This window comes from Corvus moneduloides, chromosome 5 (assembly GCF_009650955.1).
Source record: "Corvus moneduloides isolate bCorMon1 chromosome 5, bCorMon1.pri, whole genome shotgun sequence".
NCBI lineage: Eukaryota > Metazoa > Chordata > Aves > Passeriformes > Corvidae > Corvus > Corvus moneduloides.
This window is the reverse complement of record NC_045480.1, coordinates 62,159,998-62,184,747: the sequence shown is the minus strand read 5'-3', so window position 1 is coordinate 62,184,747 and position 24,750 is coordinate 62,159,998. Positions and strand designations below refer to the sequence as shown.

Genomic DNA, 24,750 nt, shown 5'->3' with positions numbered 1-24,750 from the left:
CTTGAAAGAAAATTAAAAGGGAGAAACAGAAGTGATGCAGTGGGAAAAAAAAAAAAAAAAACCCTTAGTGATCATACTTTAATAGGATAAAACCTGTATTATTTTACTTTGCACAAATAGTATTGAGCACACACACACACATATATGTACACACTTCGTGTCATTTGCCTGCACAGATGTGAAGAGAATCTCACACATACACACTGCTCAACAGAACACCAGAGAAATAGTTGACTGATTTTAGAACACTTCATAATGCATTAGGATGGAACCAGCTTATTTGCTGAAGTTTAGTAAAGCTGAGAAGGTCACTCTGCACCCGCATGGTGCAGTGAAGATGGTCCCTGCATCAAATTGCTCTCAGTCATGAGACAAGACACACTATATCCCCACAGAACAAAGGACTGCACCTTGACAACCTGCACAGGGCAAGTTGGGATGGGGGATACTGCAAAAAGAATAAAATCAGTGTCAATGTAAGAAGCCCATACATGGCACAAAATCCACCTGTCTTATGGAGCTGGAAATTGCTGATTTTGTTTTAGTGCCCTGGGACAAGGAGCAGCAATCATCTGATACCTGTTCACAGAGCACCTGCATTTGAAATAGATTTCTCTACGATCCCAAGTCCTTAAGGACCCCCAGGTCAGTATCAGTTCCCTCAAATGTGAGGAAAGGAGATCGCCAGTAACATCATGAGCAGCAGGAATTTGTGCCCACCTTATTACTTCTGGCCATAAGATGCTGGCCAAGGCATCCAGAGAGGAAAAAGGTAACCAGTTAGTGATGGAAAAGTAAGTGAGCTAGATGGACTGAGAACAGCAGTCATTTGCCTCCAATGCTGATCTCATCAAGTCTCATTACTATGTTGAATATGCAAATTTAGGCCTGCTAATTGGTTCCCATGGCCACACACCTTTCTTCAAAAAAAAAAAAAAAAAAGAAAAGAAAAATATTCAAAAACACACAAAGAAAAAAAGGAAGCAAACTGCATGTTTGCATGGCTGTGTTAATTATAAAAGACAAAATGACTGCCTGAAAAGCAGACTGCAGACTGGGTCTAGCAGGCAGCCCCTTTCTCCAGTGCGTAATACACAATAAATGCAATTAGCACAGATTAACTTGCAGATTGTCATAAAATTAATTTCTCCACTGGTATAATATATTTTTATATATCCAAGCACAAAAGTATTGTACTTGCATAAAAACGTTTATTCTGTGAATTCACAGTGAAGCCTATTACAACAATCAGTACTGGTTTTAAACAAGTCCACTGTAAATAACATTCTGTTGCATTCTAAGGTAAATAAACAAAGTTTTGCAATGCTCAGTTCCTTCTGTTTTCGTTATTTCAATGTACAGTTGATTAAGCTTCATTTCAGAACAAGTTTCACCTCAACTTTAGTGGAGATTTGCCTGACTTATAAAGCCAAGCTGTTGTTCACCAGCTTCCTGGGGTGGATGACACAACATGAAGCAGCCAAGAAACAATTTCAGGATGGAGACCAAGTACAACTAGTTGTAGACAAATTTCTTTTGAATTTTAATAGGGAAAAGTAGTGAAATATATAGTATTTTATGGTCATCATTTCCTAGGGAAGTTATGCTAGGTACGTAAATGACTGCAGAAATCACTGTGCTGCTTTTCAGTTCTCTCTAGTTAGTTAAATTTTGTGAATATTACTACTACCAAAGTGCAGTTACATGTTTTCTGGCCCACTGAACTACAAGATGTTAGGAGGGAGGGAAATTAAGAGCACTTTCTTTCCAAAAATACTTAGGTTTATCTCCTTTATTTAAAGAAAATTCAGTCCTGTCCAAGATTAATGAAGACAACTAAAATTAGATAGCTAGACAAACAGATACTGTCCAAGAGCTTAAGCACTGACACATGCTTAAAGAAAGTCTGCATAGTACATGATTGACAGACATGCAGAGGCACAACCTCCCAGATAATCTGTATAATTCATGCACTCTGTCCTAGTTCTTGTTTGTTTAGCTCCACTGCTATAGAGCTCCTGCTCACAGGGGCCAAAGGATCTGAGTGGAATTGACACCAACCCAGTTTCACACTGAAGTACCCTACCTACACTTTTGTCTAGTTTCTTAAGAGCAGCATGACAGACATATGTACGTTATTTTTGCAGAGAACACAAGAGAGAACCATTATCTTTTTCTTTTGCTGCTTCTTACATGTAACCAAGTGGAAATCAAACAAAAATTGCCCAAGCTCAAGAGAGCCTTCCTGGAAACAGGCAAACTACCACCACAGGGGAAGGAGCTAATGGAAGTACTGATTGCTAGCTCTTTACAAAAAGCCACAGAGCTCAACCAAGGGAAAAAAAACCAAAGAACCAAAACATTGTGCTGTTCTTAACGGAAGGGTATGGTAAAGTGTTCCTCTGAACTGAACTTTTAAATTAAATCAACTAAAAAAATATCAGCTTTTGTTGCTAAATTAACAGCCCGTATACCTAGCTCTCATTTAGAAAGAAAAAAATATGCGTGATTCTTTTTTTAATTGGACACACAATATTGTAGAGTCAATGTTAAGAAATCTTCTCCTACTGAAAAGGACTTTTGTTTCGTTCAACAGCCCATTTTATCCCATTCATCATCACAACTGTATGAGAAAGCTGGAAGCAAGTGACATTGCATTATCACTGCAAAATGAAACATGCAAGTCTACAGAAAGCATCTCTCTTTTTATAAATTTCATATTGGAAACTGCAATCCCAAATCTCTAGCAACTAAATTCCTCTGACAACATCAGTGGTGTACACTGAAGTAATTCTACAAATTGACCTTTTTGTGTTTTGATGATTAGCTACACGTGCACAGATCTACCAGAAGCACTCAGCCACCAGTTTAGAGAACCTTTATGGCGGAGAAAGGACAATCCGAATAAAAAGTCCTTTTGTAGAGGTTTTGTAACTTGTGTCCCTAATTGCTATTAGGGTACAATGGTGGGAAAAGGGAAAAGTAGAGCACAGTGTGTCAACAGTAAGAAATTGTAGACACATGTTAGCTCTCCACAAAATAACAAAAAAATACAAGAATATTCCTTGAAAAACACTTTTATATTGTTACATTGTACCTCAGGAAGACAATGGCAAGACATAATAACTAAAGAATGAAAGGAAAACAAAAAGAAAACTCAGTTAAAAATCAACCAGACTTTATAATTACACCAATAATTACTGGGTACACCACAGAGCTATTTCCGGGTCCTTAAATCTCTACTTCTAATCTAACAAAGAAGAATCTCAATCACAGGCACTTCCTGATAAACTCATATCCAAAGAATATCAACAAGAATTAAATAGAAATTCATGCTCGGACAAGTCCCTTGATATATCCTTTATCCTCCTGAGAGGTACTATTACCTCAGGGTGATTAGAGGAAAGCAAGCTTAAATTAGTAGACTGCTCTGGTTAAATTGCCATCGAAGAAATGCAGATAATTTCTACTGACTTTCTGCTGCTGAATAATCATAATCAGAAAAAATCCCACATTTGAATGGTTAGGATTTTTTTTCTTAAAAAAAATCCAACTGACTATACCCTATCATTTAATGTATCTGGAAATTAATTTGAATTGGTGTATTTGTCTTCTAATGTTAGCTGAACAAAGAGGACAACCAAGACTAAAAATATTAATTAAACTTTTCATCTATTTCTTACAAGTTTTCCATCTTTACTTTTTGATTACAAATTGGATGGGTGAGATACAAAATACTTACTCTGAAACTGTCCTGAAACTTTCCATTCTGTCAGTTACTGTGCCACCTGTTGAAGGCAGTCTTCAGATCGAATTCTCAATATGTCAGTTACAGAAGCAAGGTTTATCCCAAAGAGCTAGAGACGACTTGAATTCATGTAAGAATAGATTCTTACAATCAAAAAGCTGGAATTCATTTATCTAGCCTTCGAGTCCCATAGGGATCTGTCAGTTCACATTTTATTTAACTGGGTTTTTTTGTTAGACAAAGTTATCTCCTTGTTAGGTGTGGCATTTTCTGTGTTTGGGAGAAATTAAAATCAAAGTACTTTGTTAACTTTGCCCTGTAAACTACACACATTTATATCCAACTACTCTTGTTGAAATAGGAAGGCAGGTGCCAAAATACTTCAACAGGTTTCCATTTCTAAAAAATGTCCTTGACACAGTGGCAGTACCATGACACCTCTGAATGGGTCATAATTTGCTCCGTAAACCAAATTAAGGCTGTCTTCCTGTGCTCAGGGTAACAAATGTAACACAACTTTCCCACAGCACCTATGTACAATATCGCAGGCACAACATACACCAGTGTCTCAGTTCTCCCAGTCATACCTTCTTTCCCCCCCAAATGTTGCCTTTGTAGACGCATGATGAGTTTGAGCACTTGCTCTGTGAAGCTTAAATGTACCTTCCCAGTAATCTCAAATAAGCCTCGATTGCACTTGGAATAATCAGCTCAACAAAATCCCTGCACTATAAAAAGTCCAATAAATTTATTCTGAAAATCACCACCTAAAAGGGTGCCCATAACCTTCAAAAGGTTTTGATTTGTATCTTCATTTATCTTAAGCCATGCAGGAGAGTAACAGGGTTAAAACTGTTTTTCCTTCCTTCAGTGCACAGCTTTAAGAAATGTCTGTTCAGCCCAGTCCCAGGTTTTGAACATTGGCTCTGACCCTCCTACAGCTCTGTACCCTGTCACTGGTTACAGCTGTACATCACATCCCCCATAATTTCAGTATGGCTGCATATAACAATGAGTTTAGGAGACCACAACCATTTTCACATGGGATAATAATTAAGCCCTCCTTCTTTCAACATGCCTGATAACCAAACCAAACTGTATACTGTTAATTGTTTAAACCACACACAGTAAACCAAACTGGGAATCTTATGCTCCTTTCTAAAGGAAACTTTGAAAGAATATTCCCTATGCCAAATTGCCTGCAATTCTTCCATAGGTTATCATATTATAAAATCACCTTTTCTAATCTGGCACCTGGGAAGCTCCAGTTTATAGGGTTGGTATTTAATTTTGGTGTTTAATTTTGAATTTGTGCATGGCAGAATTAGAAGCACTTCAAGTTGACCTCTAATATATACCTGATGGAATATGGAGTTTAAAACCAGTCAAGCAGCAATCATAGAATTCTTTAGACTGGAAAAGACCTTTAAGAGTATTGAGCCCAACCATCAATCCAGCACTGCCAAGTCCATCATTAAACCATGTTCCTCAGGGCCACATCTACATGTCTTATAAATACCTCCAGGGATGGTGACCTGCCTACTCCCCTGGGTAGCCTGTTCCAGTGCCTGATAACCCCTCATGTGAAGATTTTTTTCCTGATATCCAATCTAAGCCTCAACTGGTGCAACTTGGGGCTGTTTTCTCTTGTCCTCTTACTTGCCACCTGGGAGAAGAGATGGACCCCCACCTCACAACCACCTCCCTTCAGGTAATTGCAAAGGGTGATAAGGTCCCCACTGAGCCTCCTTTCCTCCAGGGTAAACACTCCCAGCTCCCTCAGCCCTTCCTCATATGACTTGTGCTCCAGACCCTTCCCCATCTTTGTTGACTTTCTTTGGATGAGAAGTGCCAAGGGTTATTAACTCACCATGATTTACAACAGAGGGAAACACTTACCTGAGAGTAAGGGTCAACTGTTGTTCCTTTGACTTTACCAGATCTACTACTCTAAATGTTGCACAGCCCAGGAAGCTTCGCTACAAATCAAAGCAGAAAGAAAAAATAACACATCCATTCATTTTTTAGTTGTTACTTCTTTTCATCTCGCACTTGAAATTCTTTCTTTGGTACCTAAAAAAATATTGCATTTCAATATAACAGTTTGACACTCTATCCACTAGAAATTTTTTTATGCATCTGTATCATGATTATCAGTAAAATGTTAAAAACTTTGGTTTTATCGGCAGGAAACTTTCTCTTTTCCATTAAGAATGGTCAAACAATCTGACAAAATAACATGTTGTAAGACATACAGCCACAGGAAAAATTTCATTCAGTACAAGTATTTGCATTTTGCATCTATTTCTTTCTATTTTTCTAATTTCTGGATTACAAGAAATGCTAAGTTTTTTACCGAAGTTGTTCTTGTTATGGTTTTTCCTCAAGCCTTTGGCACTACCATGTATTCCAAATATGAACATATTTGCTAGGAAAGTATTTTAAAATTGAGTTCAGCACAAGTTTATTAATAGAAATGTTATATTTCTCTAGTTCTTGGCAATGCTTTAAGTACTTTTTTCCTCTATTTCCACTGTAAGGTGAACCTATTCACTGCATTACAAGTGCAAAGAAATGTGCTAAGGCAACTAGAATGCCTAAAGTTGATAAGCTACACCACTACATCTTTTTCTTCTATGAAAATTACCTTCACACGTTAAAAAAAAAAAAGTACAAAGAGGAAAAAGGATTAAATATTCTTTTGCACTTTGGTTATTTTTTAACCTCTCCTGGTATCCTGCTGCACATTGCTGAAATCCCATTTTGTCAACTTGGCCAGCAGTAGTATTCTTGCCTTGGTAACAATGGGAAAGAAGCTAACAGCCTACGGCCATCTTCTATCCATTTATCTTTCAAATATACAACACAATATCACTTGCTCTAGATAAATTATAATGAGATCATGACATTATATTTAATTTTTTTCAATAAAACAATAAGAAGGACACAAAATTTGTTTTTTATTACATAATACTAAGTTTACTGTTGGAATGGCAAATTAAAATTCCAGGCTAAACTATATACATTCTTGGATATACAAATTAAAGGAGAATCAAGTCTCTCTGAGTCAACAGAGGCTGCCTGCAGAGACCACCTTTCCCTTCAGGGAAAAACAGAAAAGAATTTGCTGCTGCTAAGAAGAGTAAATTCCTCTGGTAAAAAAAAAAAACCCTTCAGCCTGCTTTCTCTCAGGAAAGCCAGCAGGATATTGAGTTTTTGAATGCAAACAATAAAGCTCTACACTAAGATCAGTTTTCTTCCATAGAAAATGTACAGTTCAAATAACAATTTTGAAATTAGGTAAGCACCAGCACTGGTCTCCCATTTGGTAAACTAAGTCATGAGGTATGACTTGCTCCTATCAATGGCACAGGCTTAGATTTCCTATGCTTTTGTCGACACGTAAGCAGCAAAAGAAAAAAAGATACCAGTTGAGAGTCTAGGGAAGGCTGAGAAAATGGTGGATCTGCGAAGTGATGAACAGGAGTAAAGGAATCACAAAGGCCTGTAGGATATATATATAGAAAAATAACACAGCTGCGCAAGCAAAGATCACGAGTAATTTTCAGTGCCAAATTAAATGTACTTCTACGAAAAAGACATCCAGGTGTGGCACACAGTGATGCACAACCTTGCTGGAGTGAACACACAGGTAGTTCTGTCTTCCTTTAATTCAGTCAACATGACAGTGTTTCTGCACTAAAACTCTGTGGTCACACGTTTAGCCCAGATTATTTATCTTCTCCCAAGAGCATACCCTTCTTCATACTGTGAGAACACATTCCACAGCACAGAGTCTCTATGGCAGCCTTTATTCTGGCATTTCATGACATTTGAGTGCTTACGTTTGAAACCTGACCATTTGGAAAGGGGAAGAGGGGTATTTGGAATGAAACTGATAGGGTTTTGTCACTTGGGGCTTCTTTCTGCAGCACAATAGAGCTATAAATGTATTTAAGGATCCTAAGTCAGAGTCCTCATGTGACCAGGGCCAAAAAGCAATTACACTGCTCTCTTATACAGTCAAAGAGCTTTAGACATTGTACCCACGAAACATCTCTGAGTGTCTTATCTACTTTTCCAGTGTCATGAAATTAAAGGTGAATGATTTCATCAGCTTAAAACATTCTACTTAGTTCTCTTTTTTTATATTTTTATACTTATTTAGAAAAAAAGTTTCTTTTCTTCACAATACAGAGCTAGGTGCAAAATCAAACAAAATTTGAAATGATCCCATGACCCAAATGAAGAGAGTTATGCTAATGTTCAGGGGATCTAATATCAAACTGGAGAATAATTTTTCCATACTGATTTAGTTTCCAATAGTCCACCCTGGCCTGAACTGGCAGTCTACAAAGCAATCTAACTTTGCCCACATGACTTGGAAAGGCTTGAAAAGTAGGCTTTAAACAGAATTGCTGCTGTAATGCTAATTGCAGAGTAATGTTCCTTTGGAATTTTGCTAGTCTTGCAGTCACAATAATAAATCTTAAGATAGGTGCCTTGACTAGTTTGATGAGTAATCTCAGCTAGCCAAAGAGAAAAGTCTCTATAATAGCTACATGAAAAGTTAAAACACATCAATTATTTCACTAAGATTGAACTTGCTGACAAGTTACAGATTTTTCAAACACTAGCTGAAGTCCTGAAAACTATGCCAAGGAAGTCCTGGTAAGGCAGAAAAGTCAACACCTTAGGCTAAAAATTTAAACCCTCAGTTATTTTACATGTTTGCAGACAGATCTGACACCTGCACCGGGTGGTGTTTGGTCTTTTATTCAGCTCTAGCAAGACCAACCTTTCCCACCCTCACAAGGTGTCCATATTATCTGGGAGGTTTTAGCCCTCTCAGACACAGAAATTACTTCCCAATACCTTTGTCAAAAGCTCTATCTATAGATCTACACATAAAAATGAGTCCTCTTTATGTTGCCACTGCACTTTCTGAAAACACAAACCAAAGGCAACTCCTGCTGCAGAACATTTGATATCCTGCAGATGAAGACCAGAAGGTGACAGACCAGGCTCATTGAGGCAATACCATTCCAGCCTCTCAATCTCATCCAGATTGCTTGTATGGCATTAGCAAGGAGTTTACAGAGTCGTGCTTGTCTCAGGTTAGCTTCATTTGAAAAAGATTTTCAAAAGAGATGTGAACCAGATTACATCAGTTCATGAGACTATCACTCCTGCATTGATTATCTTGTTCATTTAACACAACTTTTGCTATTAAAAAAGCTTGTCAGCTCCTGTTGAGCAGTGAGTGTCTGTGCCTGCTGATGAGATGAAAAAAAAAAAACCCAAAAAATCAACGAAAATTATTGCTTACCCCAACATCTGCTCTTGGTTCCTTGTGATCAGGTAGGACACTGGTGCGGACCTGAGAGAAGGGAGGGAAAATAAAGGCAATAAATCATTACATTTTTTGTTGTTGCTTCCCAATTAGAATGAAAGAAGTGATCATGCCTTTCTTTCCTCACACTTTTGACACTTTGGAGATAAATTTAAATGGAGCTATATATGTATATATAATTTATAACAACTAGTAATTTAAGCACAATATCTGCTGGTTCCTGTGAAGAAAGTATCTTACCACTGCCCATTTATCATTCTGAACTTTCCTGAGTCTCTAAAGGGAGAAAAGCTGTGTTCAGGTTTTCCTTTCCTAAAAGGAGATTTTTTGACTGTAACTTGAGTGACAGAATTCTTCATCTAGAGGCGTTATCTGGAAACAAAATTTTCAGCCTCAAGTGAAAGAGCATAGTACATTAGAAAGTATTTTCTCCAAGTACTTGCCTTTGCCAGCTGATCTGCAGCAGAAATCCTGATCCCCAGTCCCACTCAGTGTATGACCCTGCCTCCTTCTGCCACTTGCTGAGCATTTCTGAGGTAAGAGACATTTGTAGGCATTCAAAGAGGGAAAGTCTCTATATTCTCCCCTACAAGGGACCTCCAGTTGTCCCTGCATTTTCTGCAAGGTGGAGCTGCCACTGTACTCAACTGCTTTCATTTCACAAGAGCAAGTATGGGATAACCTGACTTCCTCTTCTGTATTTCCCAAAATATAGTATGGGTTGGTCTGTGGATGTGGGTGGGTGTGTGTCTTCAGTGTCTTCATAATTTGATTGTTGAGTGGTGGCTGAGAACAGACAACTGATTAACCAGCAAAAATTAGATAGAAAATATATAAGAAAACCTCTGTGACGTCCCTCTCACATGGCCTGCCTGGGCCAAAACCGGCCCTTTGGAATAACTTGGTGTTAAAAGCAACACACAAGGGAGAATACACTGAGCATGAACATCTGTTTGATTACCTAGCCTAAATAACAGATATTCATTCCCAAGGACAAACTTTTGGCTTGACTTCCAAGTAAAACTCAAACTCATTTTGTAAATCTCTTGGCAAAAGACTCATTTTTTTTTCTATGCCCTCAAATGTGACCCTCAATTCTTCTATTCTAGCTGCAACTTAGTACACAAAAAGAAGCTCTCCTTTAAAGCAAAGATAATTTGTATGTTTATTGTTCTAAATACATGTTGTTATAAAGCACCAATATAAAGTCCACAACAAAGACTTGACAAAGTAGAACCATGGTTTTTCTCAGCCAGCTCTTATCCCTTGATTCCCTACAGTGAGAACATTGTCTTTTCCACAAAAGCCTGAAAATAGTAAAAAGTGCTATAATTAATTTAATGAGGGACAGAATACTTTAGAAATCTGTGGGAGTCCTCATTTGGATGCAATTTTACATTTAGATTTTCCCCACTAATATAACATTAGCAACTCCAAAGCATTTGGCTTTCTGCAGAAAACTAGTACAAAATGTTCAATAGCAATATTTGTATTTAAAATTTACTTTTAAATGTTTCAAGTCACAAATGGAAATGAAATTACTGACATTTTCTTGTTGGTGATACCTATCTTTCCCCATTGAAGCTGGGGAAATAACTTAGAGCAGATCTGTTTCTTAAAAGAAAGATGGAGTATCAACACCAGACCAAAAATACTGTCATTTTAAGATGCTAAAAAGCTGTTCAATGTGCCAGCCTCAAAGAGGTGATATCTGGCCCAACAAGAAGTGAGGTATTTACATTTTTTAATTATTATTATGGCTATTTTTTCAAGAAAAAATAATAATTTAAGAATTAACCTTCCTCTTCATCATTTACTTAGGCATTTGTAACCCAGCAAAGGTTCAGCAAGTATTTTAAAACGTGTACATGTTTTTATATGATACTAAGCTGTGCTTCACAGTGTTGCAGTGGGGATCCTGCAACACGCATATATCAAACCAGGAGTCCCGTGGAAAGGAAATATATATGGACAGACAGATTCTTGCTGTTTCAGAGGTGTTTATTTCTCCAGCCGCATGGCCGGAGCTCTGCCGAGGAACTGTTCAATCACGGGACCAAGGGTCCTTCTGCCCGCGCAGGGAACACAAACCAACCAATGGGAACGAGGCTGAGCAGGGACAGGGAAGCCCCGTGTCTGTGCCCTCAGGGCCCCTCTCCCAGGGCTACACGGCGGGGGAGGGACCCCAACACCACAGCAAGAGAAAGTTCAAGTATCTTTTACACTTATTGAAATCCAGGGAATTCAACACTCATTTAGAATCATAGAATATTAATTCCTTCTTTTGCTGGATAAAGTCTCAATTCAGGAGAATGTATTTCTGCTTTTCTGACCCAATGTAGAAGTGGAAAGGGATGTCAACACCTGACTAATCTAGAACCTTCCATATAATAAAAACATATTCCTGACTTTCAAATGGATTTAAAATACAGAAACAGTATCTGTTGCATTTTGCAATACTTTTTAGTTCAGCTAGGTTTGTTTCTTTTCCTTTGGTTTTAACCACTTTATAACCAGTATTTGTACAGCCAAATGTAACTGTCTTTGGTGGGACTGACATTAGGCTGTACCTCTCTTCTCCCTAAAATATATTTTGTTTGAAATTAAATTGAATATATTGATCCAAGTGTGTGCAAACATATATAACTTAAGAAAGAGGTTTATTATTTGATATTTACTAAAAGAGAGGCCATATATGTGTATGTAAATACATACACGGGCAGTACGATCTGATCCCTTTCAGGCTGTCTGTTGGTTGAGTTCCTGAACAAACTCTCTGAATGCTGCAATTATTGGGGTATCATTATGGGATGGTCACACAGGCCTCATTACAAACACAAAGTCAGCTCATAAACATTTATAAAACATAAGAAACAAGCCAGTTCTAGTCCCAATCCACAAAATGAAAGAAAAAATGGAGGGATTTGAAAGGTCAAATATCCTCCTAGTGCCTTTCCTAATTAAACAAACTGCCGCACTTTCTAAAACCTTGTCATAAATCAACTTTTCCCTACTGGCCCCCTCTAGAACAACTACGAAATATAAACACAAGCAGAAAGTCAGATTTTAATCCCAAGTATCCACTACTCTGTTAGAATTTCAGTTTTCTCATTTGCTCTAGGTTTTCCTGTGCAAAACGCAAACCTCTGAGTGGGGAGTTCATTTACAACTGGGGTAAGACCATGCTTCCCTGGAATAGCACACGCTACAGCTTTACCTCCTCAGACAAGAAGAGATCACAAGGGTATGCAAGAAAGACAGTTTGTGACCTAGGCGAAATGCAAAATGTTTCTGGCTAGTGTCTACTCCTGTGATTTTATTTGTAGAATAATATGGTTAACTTTTATACACCACAGGTTGTTGTACCAGGAAGAACACCAGTGGACAACAGTGGGCACTTGTGATACACTTAATTTTCTTTAAATCTCATCCAGAACAATATGCAACGAGTAATGCATTTTTCACAGACATATCTGTTAAATTTCTCTAGGCATAAATGCTAAATTCAGCTTTAATGAACTGTCCTTTAGTAGAAGGCAGTTTTGTGTAATTAAAAGGAACATTTCTTTCAGTCGTTTGCAGCACTCTGAGCCACATCCACACACATTGTCAAAAGTACAGAAGATCGAACCATTATCATTACTGAATCTTTTTTGCCTGCCCTTAATTAAAGCCTTCACATTTCAGTTGATGATCAAAGGCCATGTTCAGAATACAATCAAGTTTTGCAAACAAATAATGCTAGATCCTTTCCTTGGTTACTATGGATTTACTCCATCAGATCAACCGTGGCTTCCAGTGGCTTCCCAGTACTCACTGCTTTTAGCTGCTCAAATGCTCTGCTCTGTCATCACTGCTATACACTCCTGGCATCTCACAGTAACTAAGTACGCACATCAGGCAAGGCTAGGCAAGGCAAGGAAAGATAAAAAGAAACTACTGAAAGCAGTCACTGAAAAATTGACTTGCACTCCTTCAATAAAGCAGCTTCCAGGAAAGCATTCCCAGCTTCAGTAAAACTGGCAGTCATATGGGAACATAATGTGCATACGCATTAACCTGGAGGTGCTCTGGGACAGTGACCATCTGCGCCTTTCTGCCCCCACAGGGAAAAGAACACTGAACTCTGCTAACACAGCCATTCAGCTCCACAGACAGCTGCTGTGGGCAGTCAGCCCATCTTCACCACCACTGCCTGCCTGAGCAAGGCACCACCACCCATTAGAATCTAGGAATAATTATTTCTTGGAATTTTTCAGTCAAAGAAGTTGCAGCTTTATGTATTTGTGCTGGGTGAGCTGAAAATGCTGAAATTGTTACTGGGTTCTGCAACAACATCAATCAGTTTTTGTAAGATAGGACCCCTTCCAGTACATGCATCAAATTAATTCTTAAAAGAAGATATTGTACATTCACCAGCTATTTATTTTCATCATATAGATTAACAATTTGCTAAATAGCCCAATCAACATATTGTAGTCGGCAAAGTAAAACACTTCCATCAATACTTTGTTGGATATGCGCTTATTGGATGAAGTACAATACCAATACAGTAATTTTCCAACCTTTAGTGCACAATTATTTCCAAGAGGCCATGTAAAACAAAAGAGGAAATCTTTTCCCAATGGGCATGCACATGGTATTGCAGGGTTTACAGTTCCAATGCAAATGCTGATCTGCAGAGAAACTAATAAATATTAAAATTGAATTAAAGACGAAAACAAATACAGGGAATATAAGTTATAACAAATTACTTCAATGTTTTATAATAACTGTATGATGTTTATTATATATTAATGAAATTTAAAATTATAAAATATTTATATATGTGTGTGTATTCCCTATTACAGATAGTAGGGAAAATACATACGCCCCATTACTTGCTGTATAGCAACTGACAGTTTCATCTGTTTACTTATCTGAAAAGGTCAACCAGTAGGGCAGGACTATCTGCATCCTTTCCATAGGCAGTGTTTGAATGTGACTCTTTTGCAGAGTGTGGAGTCAAGACCATTTATTTGTGCAGCACTGACACTGTGTGCTGCCTCCAGGCACACTTCTCAAGACTTACTGTGAGGATAATAGAAAAGACATGCTTCTCAGTCTCTAAGAATCATCATAAACTGCTTTTCTTTCAGATGTCTCTACAGCTCAGTATCTTTCTCTGGGAGGCTGCATCTTTGTGTGCTTTCTATAGAATACACGGCACAAGAGAAGCATTACGAGATCCCCCAAGCAAAGAACGAGGTTAACAGAAATGAACAGCTTATGCAGGTACATAACTTGGTGTATGAATAATGAGCAGAAAAACACAAAAGTCTTGAGTGTTTCCTTACAAATACAGTTTCGTTTGTCTATTTTTACAGCTTGGGCATTTGATCAGAATCGCCTTAAAAAACCCCACAGTTCAAAAAGAACAGATTACTTGGGAATTCTATACTGAGCACACCACAAAAAATATACCATCTCCGCAACATCCCCATGGAAACTGGAACTGATCAAGAAACAGAAAAGATTTATACATTATGAGTGCTTAGGGGCATGCAGCAGAGAGTCAGATCTGATCCAGCAAGGCCTATTAACTCAGCATAATTGCCAGCCATGGCAGAGCTGCACCACTTTGCATTGTGCCTCAATGCAAAATGACACCGGCCCTGTCCATGCAAGCACGCAGTGAAGCTCAGATTTCAAGCAAAGGTTTCATAGTGGGGACACGGCCCAGCTTGGCATGGATCAGAGCTTCAGCTGCTGGCACTTGGTCTGCAGATTACCAAACACTACTAAGGTGTGCAAAGAGGGAAAAAAGGCAGCTTCTGTTAGCAGCCTTTCCCCCATGAAGCACTAAGATCACACACACAGCTTGTTCCTCAGTACACTGCAAAAAAGCCTGAAAATCACAGAGCTGGAAACACCCCTTTGAAACACACTTGTAACAACCTCGCCATATTTAGGTCTATTCTATTGCACATTTATTTATTTTCAAATAGTAAATAAATAATTCTTGAAGGCAGAGTCCTAAGATTGATTTTTCTCTTGTAGTTATTGGAAATAAGAAAAAGCTGCCAAATCTAGCCACACAAATCTAAATGATCTTTAATATATTTTTAGTGTATGCAATGAAAAAATGGAAGGGAAGGAAGGAGGGAAGGAAGGAGGGAAGGAAGGAGGGAAGGAAGGAGGGAAGGAAGGAAGGAGGGAGGGAGGGAAGGGAGGGAGGGAAGGGAGGGAAGGGAGGGAAGGGAGGGAGGGAGGGAGGAAGGGAGGGAGGGAGGGAGGAAGGGAGGAAGGGAGGGAGGGAGGGAGGAAGGGAGGAAGGAAGGAAGGAAGGAATTCGGAAGGAATTCGGAAGGAATTCGGAAGGAAGGAAGGAATTCGGAAGGAAGGAATTCGGAAGGAAGGAAGGAAGGAAGGAATTCGGAAGGAAGGAAGGAATTCGGAAGGAAGGAATTCGGAAGGAAGGAAGGAAGGAATTCGGAAGGAAGGAATTCGGAAGGAAGGAATTCGGAAGGAAGGAAGGAAGGAAGGAATTCGGAAGGAAGGAATTCGGAAGGAATTCGGAAGGAATTCGGAAGGAAGGAATTCGGAAGGAAGGAATTCGGAAGGAAGGAAGGAATTCGGAAGGAAGGAAGGAAGGAATTCGGAAGGAAGGAAGGAAGGAAGGAATTCGGAAGGAATTCGGAAGGAATTCGGAAGGAATTCGGAAGGAAGGAATTCGGAAGGAAGGAAGGAATTCGGAAGGAAGGAAGGAATTCGGAAGGAAGGAATTCGGAAGGAATTCGGAAGGAATTCGGAAGGAAGGAATTCGGAAGGAATTCGGAAGGAATTCGGAAGGAATTCGGAAGGAATTCGGAAGGAATTCGGAAGGAAGGAAGGAAGGAAGGAAGGAAGGAAGGAAGGAAGGAAGGAAGGAAGGAAGGAAGGAAGGAAGGAAGGAAGGAAGGAAGGAGTTATTTACCTTGTTAACAGAGAACACAGCATGAGCACTGGATTCAATTTTTTTAACCAATTTGAAACAGCTTTTTTTTTCCTACTGAGAAAGATCTGTCAGATGTAAGGTTATGTGACAGATTAAAAGTGACAAAGAAAAATGGCCTCTATAAATTAGAGATAATTAACATTTGAGTCTTAGATCATGAAAAATAGATGTTCTTCTGCTACTCGTAATTAATTTGCTCTTTATTGAAACTTGGGGTACAGATACTCTGCCAGTACCAGTTGCTGCAGAACATTGCTTTATGGGGAGGGGAAAAGCTGTGTACTGCTGCACCCAGTTAAACCTTCTTGTGTTGCATGATGAGGTCATCATCACTCCCCTCCCGAACAGCTCCCAGCAAAACACAACCCTTGCACTGTGATTCCAGTGCACACTTTGCAAGGAACACATACAGGTAATGGCTCAGGCATTGCAGGGGGCTCAAACACAGCTGCAAAGTGTGTAACCATGACAGGGAAGTGACACTCACCCACCCCAGTACCCCCCAGCAATGAGTGCTGACTGATGCAGACAGCAGCGCACTGCTGTTTATCAGTCAATCTGTTCGGTTTTTTTAGCGGTCGAATTTTTGCAATCAATGACCACTGGTAGCAAGCTAATGAACTACAGGCTTTTTCCTCCATCTTTCAGGCTTTTTTGAACAAAGCCCAATGATGTGAAGTAGCCTTCTAAAGTCTTAATAGCTACTGAATATTCTAGGCATTTGTTCAGTTATAATTTTAATAAAATATAATATAAAAACACATTTAAGTCTGTAGCTGTCACAATCAGCCAGTAGACCGTGCCCCTTCCCCATCGAAATTTCCAGGAATGACCCCTTTAAAGTCTGTTTCATCCTGGCAACAAGCAGCAAAATTTGAAGAGTAAAGATCCCCTTCAAAGTGCTTGTGATGCCTGCTCTTCCCTGCTTTCTTCCACTGTGAAATAAAATTCACAGAAGGCAAATTCTGGCTTCTGTCAGCAAGCTACAGATGGAGCATTCCTAAGCTCTTTTGGCTCTTCATTTACATGGGCCAGCCAATGGGGAGTTGTTACTTGCTCAAATCCAAATACCACAGGCTGGTTATTGCAATGCCACTATCCAAAAATCACTGAGACAGACTCCACAATCCAAAAAAAGCAGCAGTTAACAGCAGCCAAAGAAATCCAGATGTTCTGACAAATTATATCCCAAAGAATACTCACTCCAGAATGATGAAGAAAATAGGACATAGGAAGATATGCATAGGGGGGTTTTATCACGCTTTTTCACCCCACTACCCCCACATCCAGCTGTGCATATTGCTTCAGCAAAACATGACTATCTGGCAATCTCTCAGTCTGTCTGTCTGAGCATCTTGGTCCCCTGAAGCAGCAGACTCTAACCCAAGTGTTCAAGTAGGACTTTCAGGGGCAAATGCCTTCCTAGAATGCAAGATTTCAGCACTGCTCACAGGGCCTGAGGCAGATGGGTAGGAAGAGAAAAAAAAATAAATCTCATTCCCATATGAACATCAGAGAACGTGTCCAAAAAACCATGCTAGAGAAGCCAAGGAAAGAACTTGTACTCTAACCACTTATTTCAGGGGAAACTTGAGAGGATATAAGCCAAGGGTGGTAAAAAGCACATACAGTTGTCTGATGAACACCCAGGCCATCTCAGGGTCACTTAAGTGCATAGCAGACAACATGAATTAAGGCAAATATTACTGGACTGATCAGATGAGCTCAATGGCATCATGAAGTTTCCAGAACATGACCTTCTGCATGAAAATTTCAGGAAAATTTCAACTTTGACTCTGAATATCTTGACAAAATAAATTGAAATACCATATTTTTTTTGCTTTACTGAATAAACAGTCTTTTTTTGAGTATGCTAAAGTCTGCATTTCATAATTTGTATCTATTGCCATAAAAGTTGCATTAAGAAATCTTACTATAAATTAAACATGATGCCATTTCCACTGATGAACCAGTTACAAGAAACAAGATTTATATTTGCATCCTATAGAGGTACTTCCAGCACTCCCAGTTCCTCAACAGATTGCAACCTCTACTCAAGTGACAAAAGGTTATTCCCGTGTTAAACACAGAAAAAAAGGTCTTGCTGCCTTAAAAAAGTCCAGACCTTTCAATACTCTGCACAAAATGTCCCTGACTCACGGGAGAAGCTGAAATGGAGAACTCAGAATTCAACATGCTGGAGCAGTCACTTCCCCAGTACATGAAGCTCCAAAGTTCCCTTGAGAGGCTGGTATTATCCCTGTGCCAACACCTCAGTGAATTGCCAGCTGGGGGCCTTAAGTTCAGTATTTTGAAAGAGTTATTTTTATGTGAGGTACCAAACTAACCAAATATCAGCTCTCACAGAAGCTAACAACTGTTTGATCAACCCCCAAAAAAGGTTGAAGATTTTGTCCCCCACTGCTTGTTTGACGGTAACTTTTTAACACAAATTTTTAGATTTTGAAGTGAGCATTTTAGAGCAATTAAGCTCAGGGAGCCAGTCTCGACCTTCTTCATTTCTCTCTGGGTGTCTCCGGCAGGGAATTCCAGCAGTGGATTTTCCCTGCAGCTAATGCTACAGGCAGCTGCAGCAGTAGCATCACCAGGAAGAACTTTCGTGAACACTTAAAAAGACTCATATTGATTCCCTACAGCCTGTGCCAGATGTACACGCAGAGCCATTCATCAGTAACCTGGACATCTGTGAGACATCGAGAGAAGCAGAGAAAGCTGCTTATGAATGAATATGACTGGAGCATACATTTTCTGGCTAACCCCAGTCCCCTCAAAATCCATCATAAAAGTATGAAAAGCAAGCAAGACCCTAGTATTTTCAATAAAAAGAACTATTAGCAACACAGGGCTGTAAAAACCTTCAGATCATTTGTTTTAGTATTTTACTGTCACAGACACCACATAATAAAACCTCCACCACCTATTTTTGAACTACACTTTGAAATTATTTGAATTTCTTCTCCCTCCCTTCTGACTGGAAGGTCATTCAAAAAAATTACTGCAAAAATAGTTCAGAGTCATGTTTTAATTTACAGCTCATCATTATTCATAGTGAGTTTATACTCATTTGCTCTTCTGCCAACATGGTCTTTTAGCTAAGTAATTATTTTCTGTTCCTCATACTGGTCTCCTGATGTATTAATAAGAAAGGAATCATATGCCCTCTCGTACTTCATTTTGTTAGGATAATAAGCCAAGCTTTTCCAATACGCTGTCATACAATAAGCTCTCCATTCCCCAGATCACATCATCTGTTCCAGTCCCATTCATCTTTCTTGAACACAAATGATCCAATTACTGACAGCTTTCCAGAACAGGCCTAACCTGTCTATATGGAACAGAGATTCCTGGATTCATCTGGGAATCAGTCCTGTTTCCCTCTCTCTGCTGTGTTAGAGCCACTTCTCAGTTACACTTTGAACAACTAATTTACCTGTGTTTTCCCTCGCACAGTTTGTTTCTGACTCATGAAGTCTTCGTTCATCCAAAAACTTCACGTGAGTAGAAAAACACAGGGTCATGTACTGAGAGACTACTGTATTTCATCCTGTTCATATTACTACGGACTGCCTTGAATCAGTCCAACTGGTTAAGAATTGTGTCAGCTGGCAAACGCTTTTTCCTTAGGAGAACTAAGGGAAATTTCTGCACACACCAGACTTTTCTCTAGCACGTAGAAGCTGAAGGACTCTCACATAATTATCCACGAAAGCAAAGAAAATTATATTCGTCAATAAGGATTTTTCTTTTGTTCTTCTGACAGTTTGTGATAATGTTAAAAAATAGTTGAGGCTGAGGTCTGGTGGTAGTATTACCTAATAGATGGGCATTCACTTATCTTTTGGGGAACTAGGTGTAAAATTGCTCACCAGATTTATTGTTGTAGAAGGTATAAATATAGTTCAGACAGATGAGAGGGAGTACATAAATTTTTGGGGCTTCCTACAATCTCTATTTTCTTTGCCTTCATAGACAGGGTCTATCTATTCATAAAAGTCTGTTTTAGCAAGATTATAGCTGCACTTTCATAGATAATGGCTCTTCCAATCTGTGGAACCGCAGTACTCTCACAAGCACTACTGTTGTCTTCAGGGCTCCCACATGCTTCATCCACATTGCTAACAGTCCACGCTTGAGAGGAACAAGGAATTTTCTCAGAAGAACCTCCAGAAGATCCTGGGAAAATAAATGTTCCCAACTATCCAAACATAAACACTCCCAACTATCCAAATATAAACATTTCCAAAGCTATCTACAAAGAAAAAAATGTACTTTTTTTTTTTTTTTAATTTGAGAAAGCATTTTTTTCTTGGATTAAAGCAGTTAAACCTGCATAGCAAGCATTAAGTTCTTAAGTACACAAATGCTAAAACAAATAACCTCCTGATCAGCCATCTTTAAACAGACAGTCTTTGATAGTGCTCTGACCTTTGCACAATCTCCCTCTTTTCTGAGATGGGAAATTGGAAAGGGTTTTATTCATTTATTTATCAAATAAATTCATTGTTGGCTTTAGAAGCAGTTTCAAGACAGATGTGTCATCTCTCCCGCAATCTAAATTAGTTTCTGCTTTAAAGGAAGAAGGAGGTATCACTGGAAACAGGTATCACTGTGGGCCCATTTCACTCTGCAGCAAACTAAACATAACTTTTTCCCCACAAGAGAAGGCAAAAAGCAGATTTCACACAGTTCTTTCTCTCTCACAGGTTTATATGAAGAGCATTTCATTTTCCTCTCAGTGATATTATATTCATAGTCACTTTGCCATTAAATGCACATGATTTTGCTCTCAAAACCATTTTACTGGAAGACTGGTTTTCCTCACCTGAGTGTGTCACTGCTTAATTGCCACTTAAGATAAACCCTTTCCCCCACTACAATGTCAACTTCAATTTTTTTTTAAAGCATAACTGCAATCTGCAAGACATGGTAATCCTTTTCTATAAGCATGATCAAGCTCTTGCAGAGATCTTACTTAAAACCAAATAAGCTATGAGCATCCTACTTTCAGATTGATAAGAAGGCTCAGGGAAGTTGATAGTCACAGCTGCCTGAGCTAAGTAATTAAATTCTGATTCTTATGAAGCACAAGGTGTGAATAAAGACATTAGGTATATGTATTTTAAGCTATCATTTTGCTTCTTTCAGAATTAATATTCTGAGGATGCAGAAAGATTCTAAGGCTCAGAGTAAGCCCCAAATATATTTAAATATTTTCACTACTTAGAAAAAACAAAATGGACTTTTTTCTAAACCTGAGAAGTGGTCTTTTTGGAGGACTGTTTCAATGATGGTTTTTGTGCAAATAAACAGAACTATTAGGAACAATATTCTTAGCAAAGCTGTTTAGGTCCGAAATTTGGCCACCATGCTTCTATTTCTAGACATGACTTATAGATTCTTTCTTGCTTTTATATTGCATCTTCTTATTTGTCTATTCAGCAAGATAATGTTTTCTGGGAAAGATAGGATCTGTTATTAGACAAGCTGATATAAGATGGAAACAGACACTTTTCTTGGCCCATGGTTCCTTCAGGAACTCAAGAAAGCTTGTGCTCTTGAAAATTTTCTCCATCATATCTGCTGGTCTAACAAAAGGCTACCTGCTCCTACAGACCCTTAGCTCATCCCCAAACTGCCATAAGCAATGTAAGAAAACAGACACTCTCTCTGAGGTATTCCATGATGTTTCAAAGCTAAGCCATCTCCACTCTATCCCACAAGACACATTTTCTGAGAGATAGCCAAATGTCAGCCACTGAAACTGCCAACACTGCAGCTTATTAAGTGAAGGAGTCACAACTGGTTGACAGAAAAGTTATGGCACAAACCCCAGTAACAGCATTCCCCCCTTCATATATTACATGTTTTTGTCATTTGTGATGCGCAGGATAATTTTTCACTCTTACATCCTTTGTTGCTCCCAGCAGTGCTCTGCTGAGATGACAGGGCTTGCTGAGTCACCGTTTACGTCCTCAGTGAGTGGCATGAAATACTGTGGGGTGCAGAGACTTCAAGTCAGCATCATTTCTCAGGATATGTACAAATTGACACCAGGAATGGGAACAGGAAATTTTAAATAGGCCTGTGTTTCAATGCCACTGAACAAACTGCATTTTTAAAAAATACTCTGGCAGTAAACAGCCTCAGCTAAAACAAGTCCACTCATTAAGAGTACACTTGGTTTGGAGAAATGCATGACATTCTTTTTCATTTGAGTCCAGGTCTAGATAAATTAGCTTATGGAAGAAAGCTGCATTTTAAATCATTAACAGTTCTCTCGAATATCAAAATTGATATTAGAAATTCACTAGAAAGTGAGCCTACAACAAGAGTAGGAAATAAAAAAGGCACAAGCACATTTCAGCAGCAATGATTTTATATCATCTAGATTAGATGACAGAGTTGATTTCTGTCTAAACAAAGTCAAAGGAACAGATATATCTTGCATAGATTAACCTAAATTTACATAACTTTAAGTGGGTCACTACAGATAATGCAATGTCTTGAGGAGGGACTTCTGAAAACCAGTGAGAGATTCTATCTGCTTAATAAACCACATAGTCTATGCTTCCAAAAATGTGTTGGTAGCCTTATGTGTCATAAGGCTGTATGTCATATTTCATAGGTATCATAATTCATCTGAGTGCAGAGCAGCCTCACTTCTTCCACACTCAATAGAACCTCATTCCCTGACACAGGGAATAATTATTTGTAAAAGAAAAGCATTTTAATACATGATGAATGATGTGAATGGTAGCTTTACATGTGAAAATATGGTAATCTCTTCAGCTTGAGGACAGGTGGTGATATAGTACCCTGAATCATACAGCATCCTATGTGCTGACAGGATAATGGTAGTTCTAGAAAATTAATGTTTAGAGGCTTCCCCTTCTACAACTCATGTCTAAAAGGGAAAAAGATATATGCAACAAAGAAGAGCTTATATGTGAAATAATGTTGTATTCATAGAACATCGTCCAATTCATGCAATAAATTCTGCATAAATCATTACAGACCCACATTGCATCCAATATGACTATTACAGTGGAATCATAGAATCATTAAGGTTGGAAAAGCCCTCCAAAAGTAGGTCTCCAAACTCAACCATCTTGTAGATTGGACCTTCTAGCAAAAATTAGAAGCAAGATGAAACTCCACTGGATAAAAATGCATTAACTTTTGTCTAACTAATTCTAGGAAACATTTCAAGACATGAACTAATTTAGCATGAATGTCAAGGCTCATGTGCCCAGTTTTCTAATAAAACCCATTCAATTTACAGTGTTAAAAAAGCCACATCCAGCAACTGAATTGTACAAGTTGATTCAGAAGCAAGCCCCAAAAATAAAACCCCAAAAACACAACCCAAAACCACCCACAAATACCCCCTACACACAGAATTATGACTTTTATTTCTTATACTACAGGTAAGCAGTCAGGGTCCTCACCTAGAACAGTAACAACCACATTTAAAAATGACAAACAAAATAGGAGAATGTAATGATGAGGTCAACGAACACTGGAGATGGGAAGAGAGTGTAACTTTACAGGGAAACAGATATTTTACAAACATCATTTGAAACACCCCATATAAAAGTTTATTGCATCTTTCTGAAGACAGAAAAATCCCATCCTCACAGGTATTCCCCAAGTTAGTGATTATTTTGTACAGTACTGGTATAATCAGAACTTTTTTTAAATGAATACTGAGACTTTCCCCCATCTTAAAAACTCCCATAAAGTTGGCCTAGATTAATTCTATCATTTCTAGTTCATTTCATAAAAGAAAGAATAAAAAGGGTCAAAATGTTTTTCAATATTTTGACTAGCAAATGGAAAAATATATTAAAAATCTGATAGGTTAATAATTTAACTAAAAAAAAAAAAAAAGGAAAAAAAACCCAGCAAAATCAAAATAAGTATTCCCACACATATTTGGTAGAATTTTCTACAATTTCTTCTATTTGCACATAAATGTTAGCACCATTAAAAACCTCTATTCAGATGTACAGGAATGAAAATGAGCAGTTATACCAAAGTACACAAATTGTTTATTTATACACCTTCAGTAGACACAGCCTAAAAGAGATTAATTTCTTTCTGTTGCAGTCTGTGATTTCATTAAGTCGCTCTGCTCAGCTTTAAGCACTAAAGATCTTGAAATAATACCAAATTTAATACTGTTGCAAGAACCTTAACTCCAAGGTTGTCAGCATAGACATCATCAGGGAGCCATTAATAGAATGCTCTTTATTGAAGTCCATATCTTTTGGTTTTAAAAATATCAGAGTGGAATAAAACCAACATTAATGATCTTCAGTAATTACTCCCTGCAAAAACTAAAACACACTTGGACTTGCAAGTACACATTTAAAAATAATAGCTGAGCATTCTTTGAAAAGGAAGGCCCAGCACTGATACAAATTTCATGTGAGGCTTCAGCTCAAGATAATGTTTGGATTAACAAAGTGTGCATGGCAGGTCTGATTTAAAGACTGCAGCTTAAACTTCTCCTTCTGCACAGAGCTCATGGCACAGAAAGGCAGTGATTTATGTACCACACTCTACACCATCACTGCTCCACAAACCTCTGAGCAATCCACAACTGCAAATATGTTGAGAGGGACAGTCTCAGGGCATGCGAAGGTCCCC

The 24,750-nt window shown here is 38.5% G+C and overlaps 1 protein-coding gene across 9 annotated transcripts in view; it reads right to left on the bottom strand.

Annotated features, from left to right (window-relative positions):
- Window positions 1–24,750, bottom strand: part of INPP4B (inositol polyphosphate-4-phosphatase type II B) — a 312,437-nt gene that overhangs the window by 119,378 nt on the left and 168,309 nt on the right. For all 9 annotated transcript variants that reach the window (XM_032108397.1, XM_032108395.1, XM_032108396.1 and 6 more), the window contains 2 exons: window positions 9,078–9,128; window positions 5,648–5,727 (listed from right to left, as the gene is read on the bottom strand). In XM_032108397.1, coding sequence (XP_031964288.1) covers window positions 5,648–5,727; window positions 9,078–9,128 — 131 coding nt within the window. The remainder of the gene's footprint in view (window positions 1–5,647; window positions 5,728–9,077; window positions 9,129–24,750) is intronic.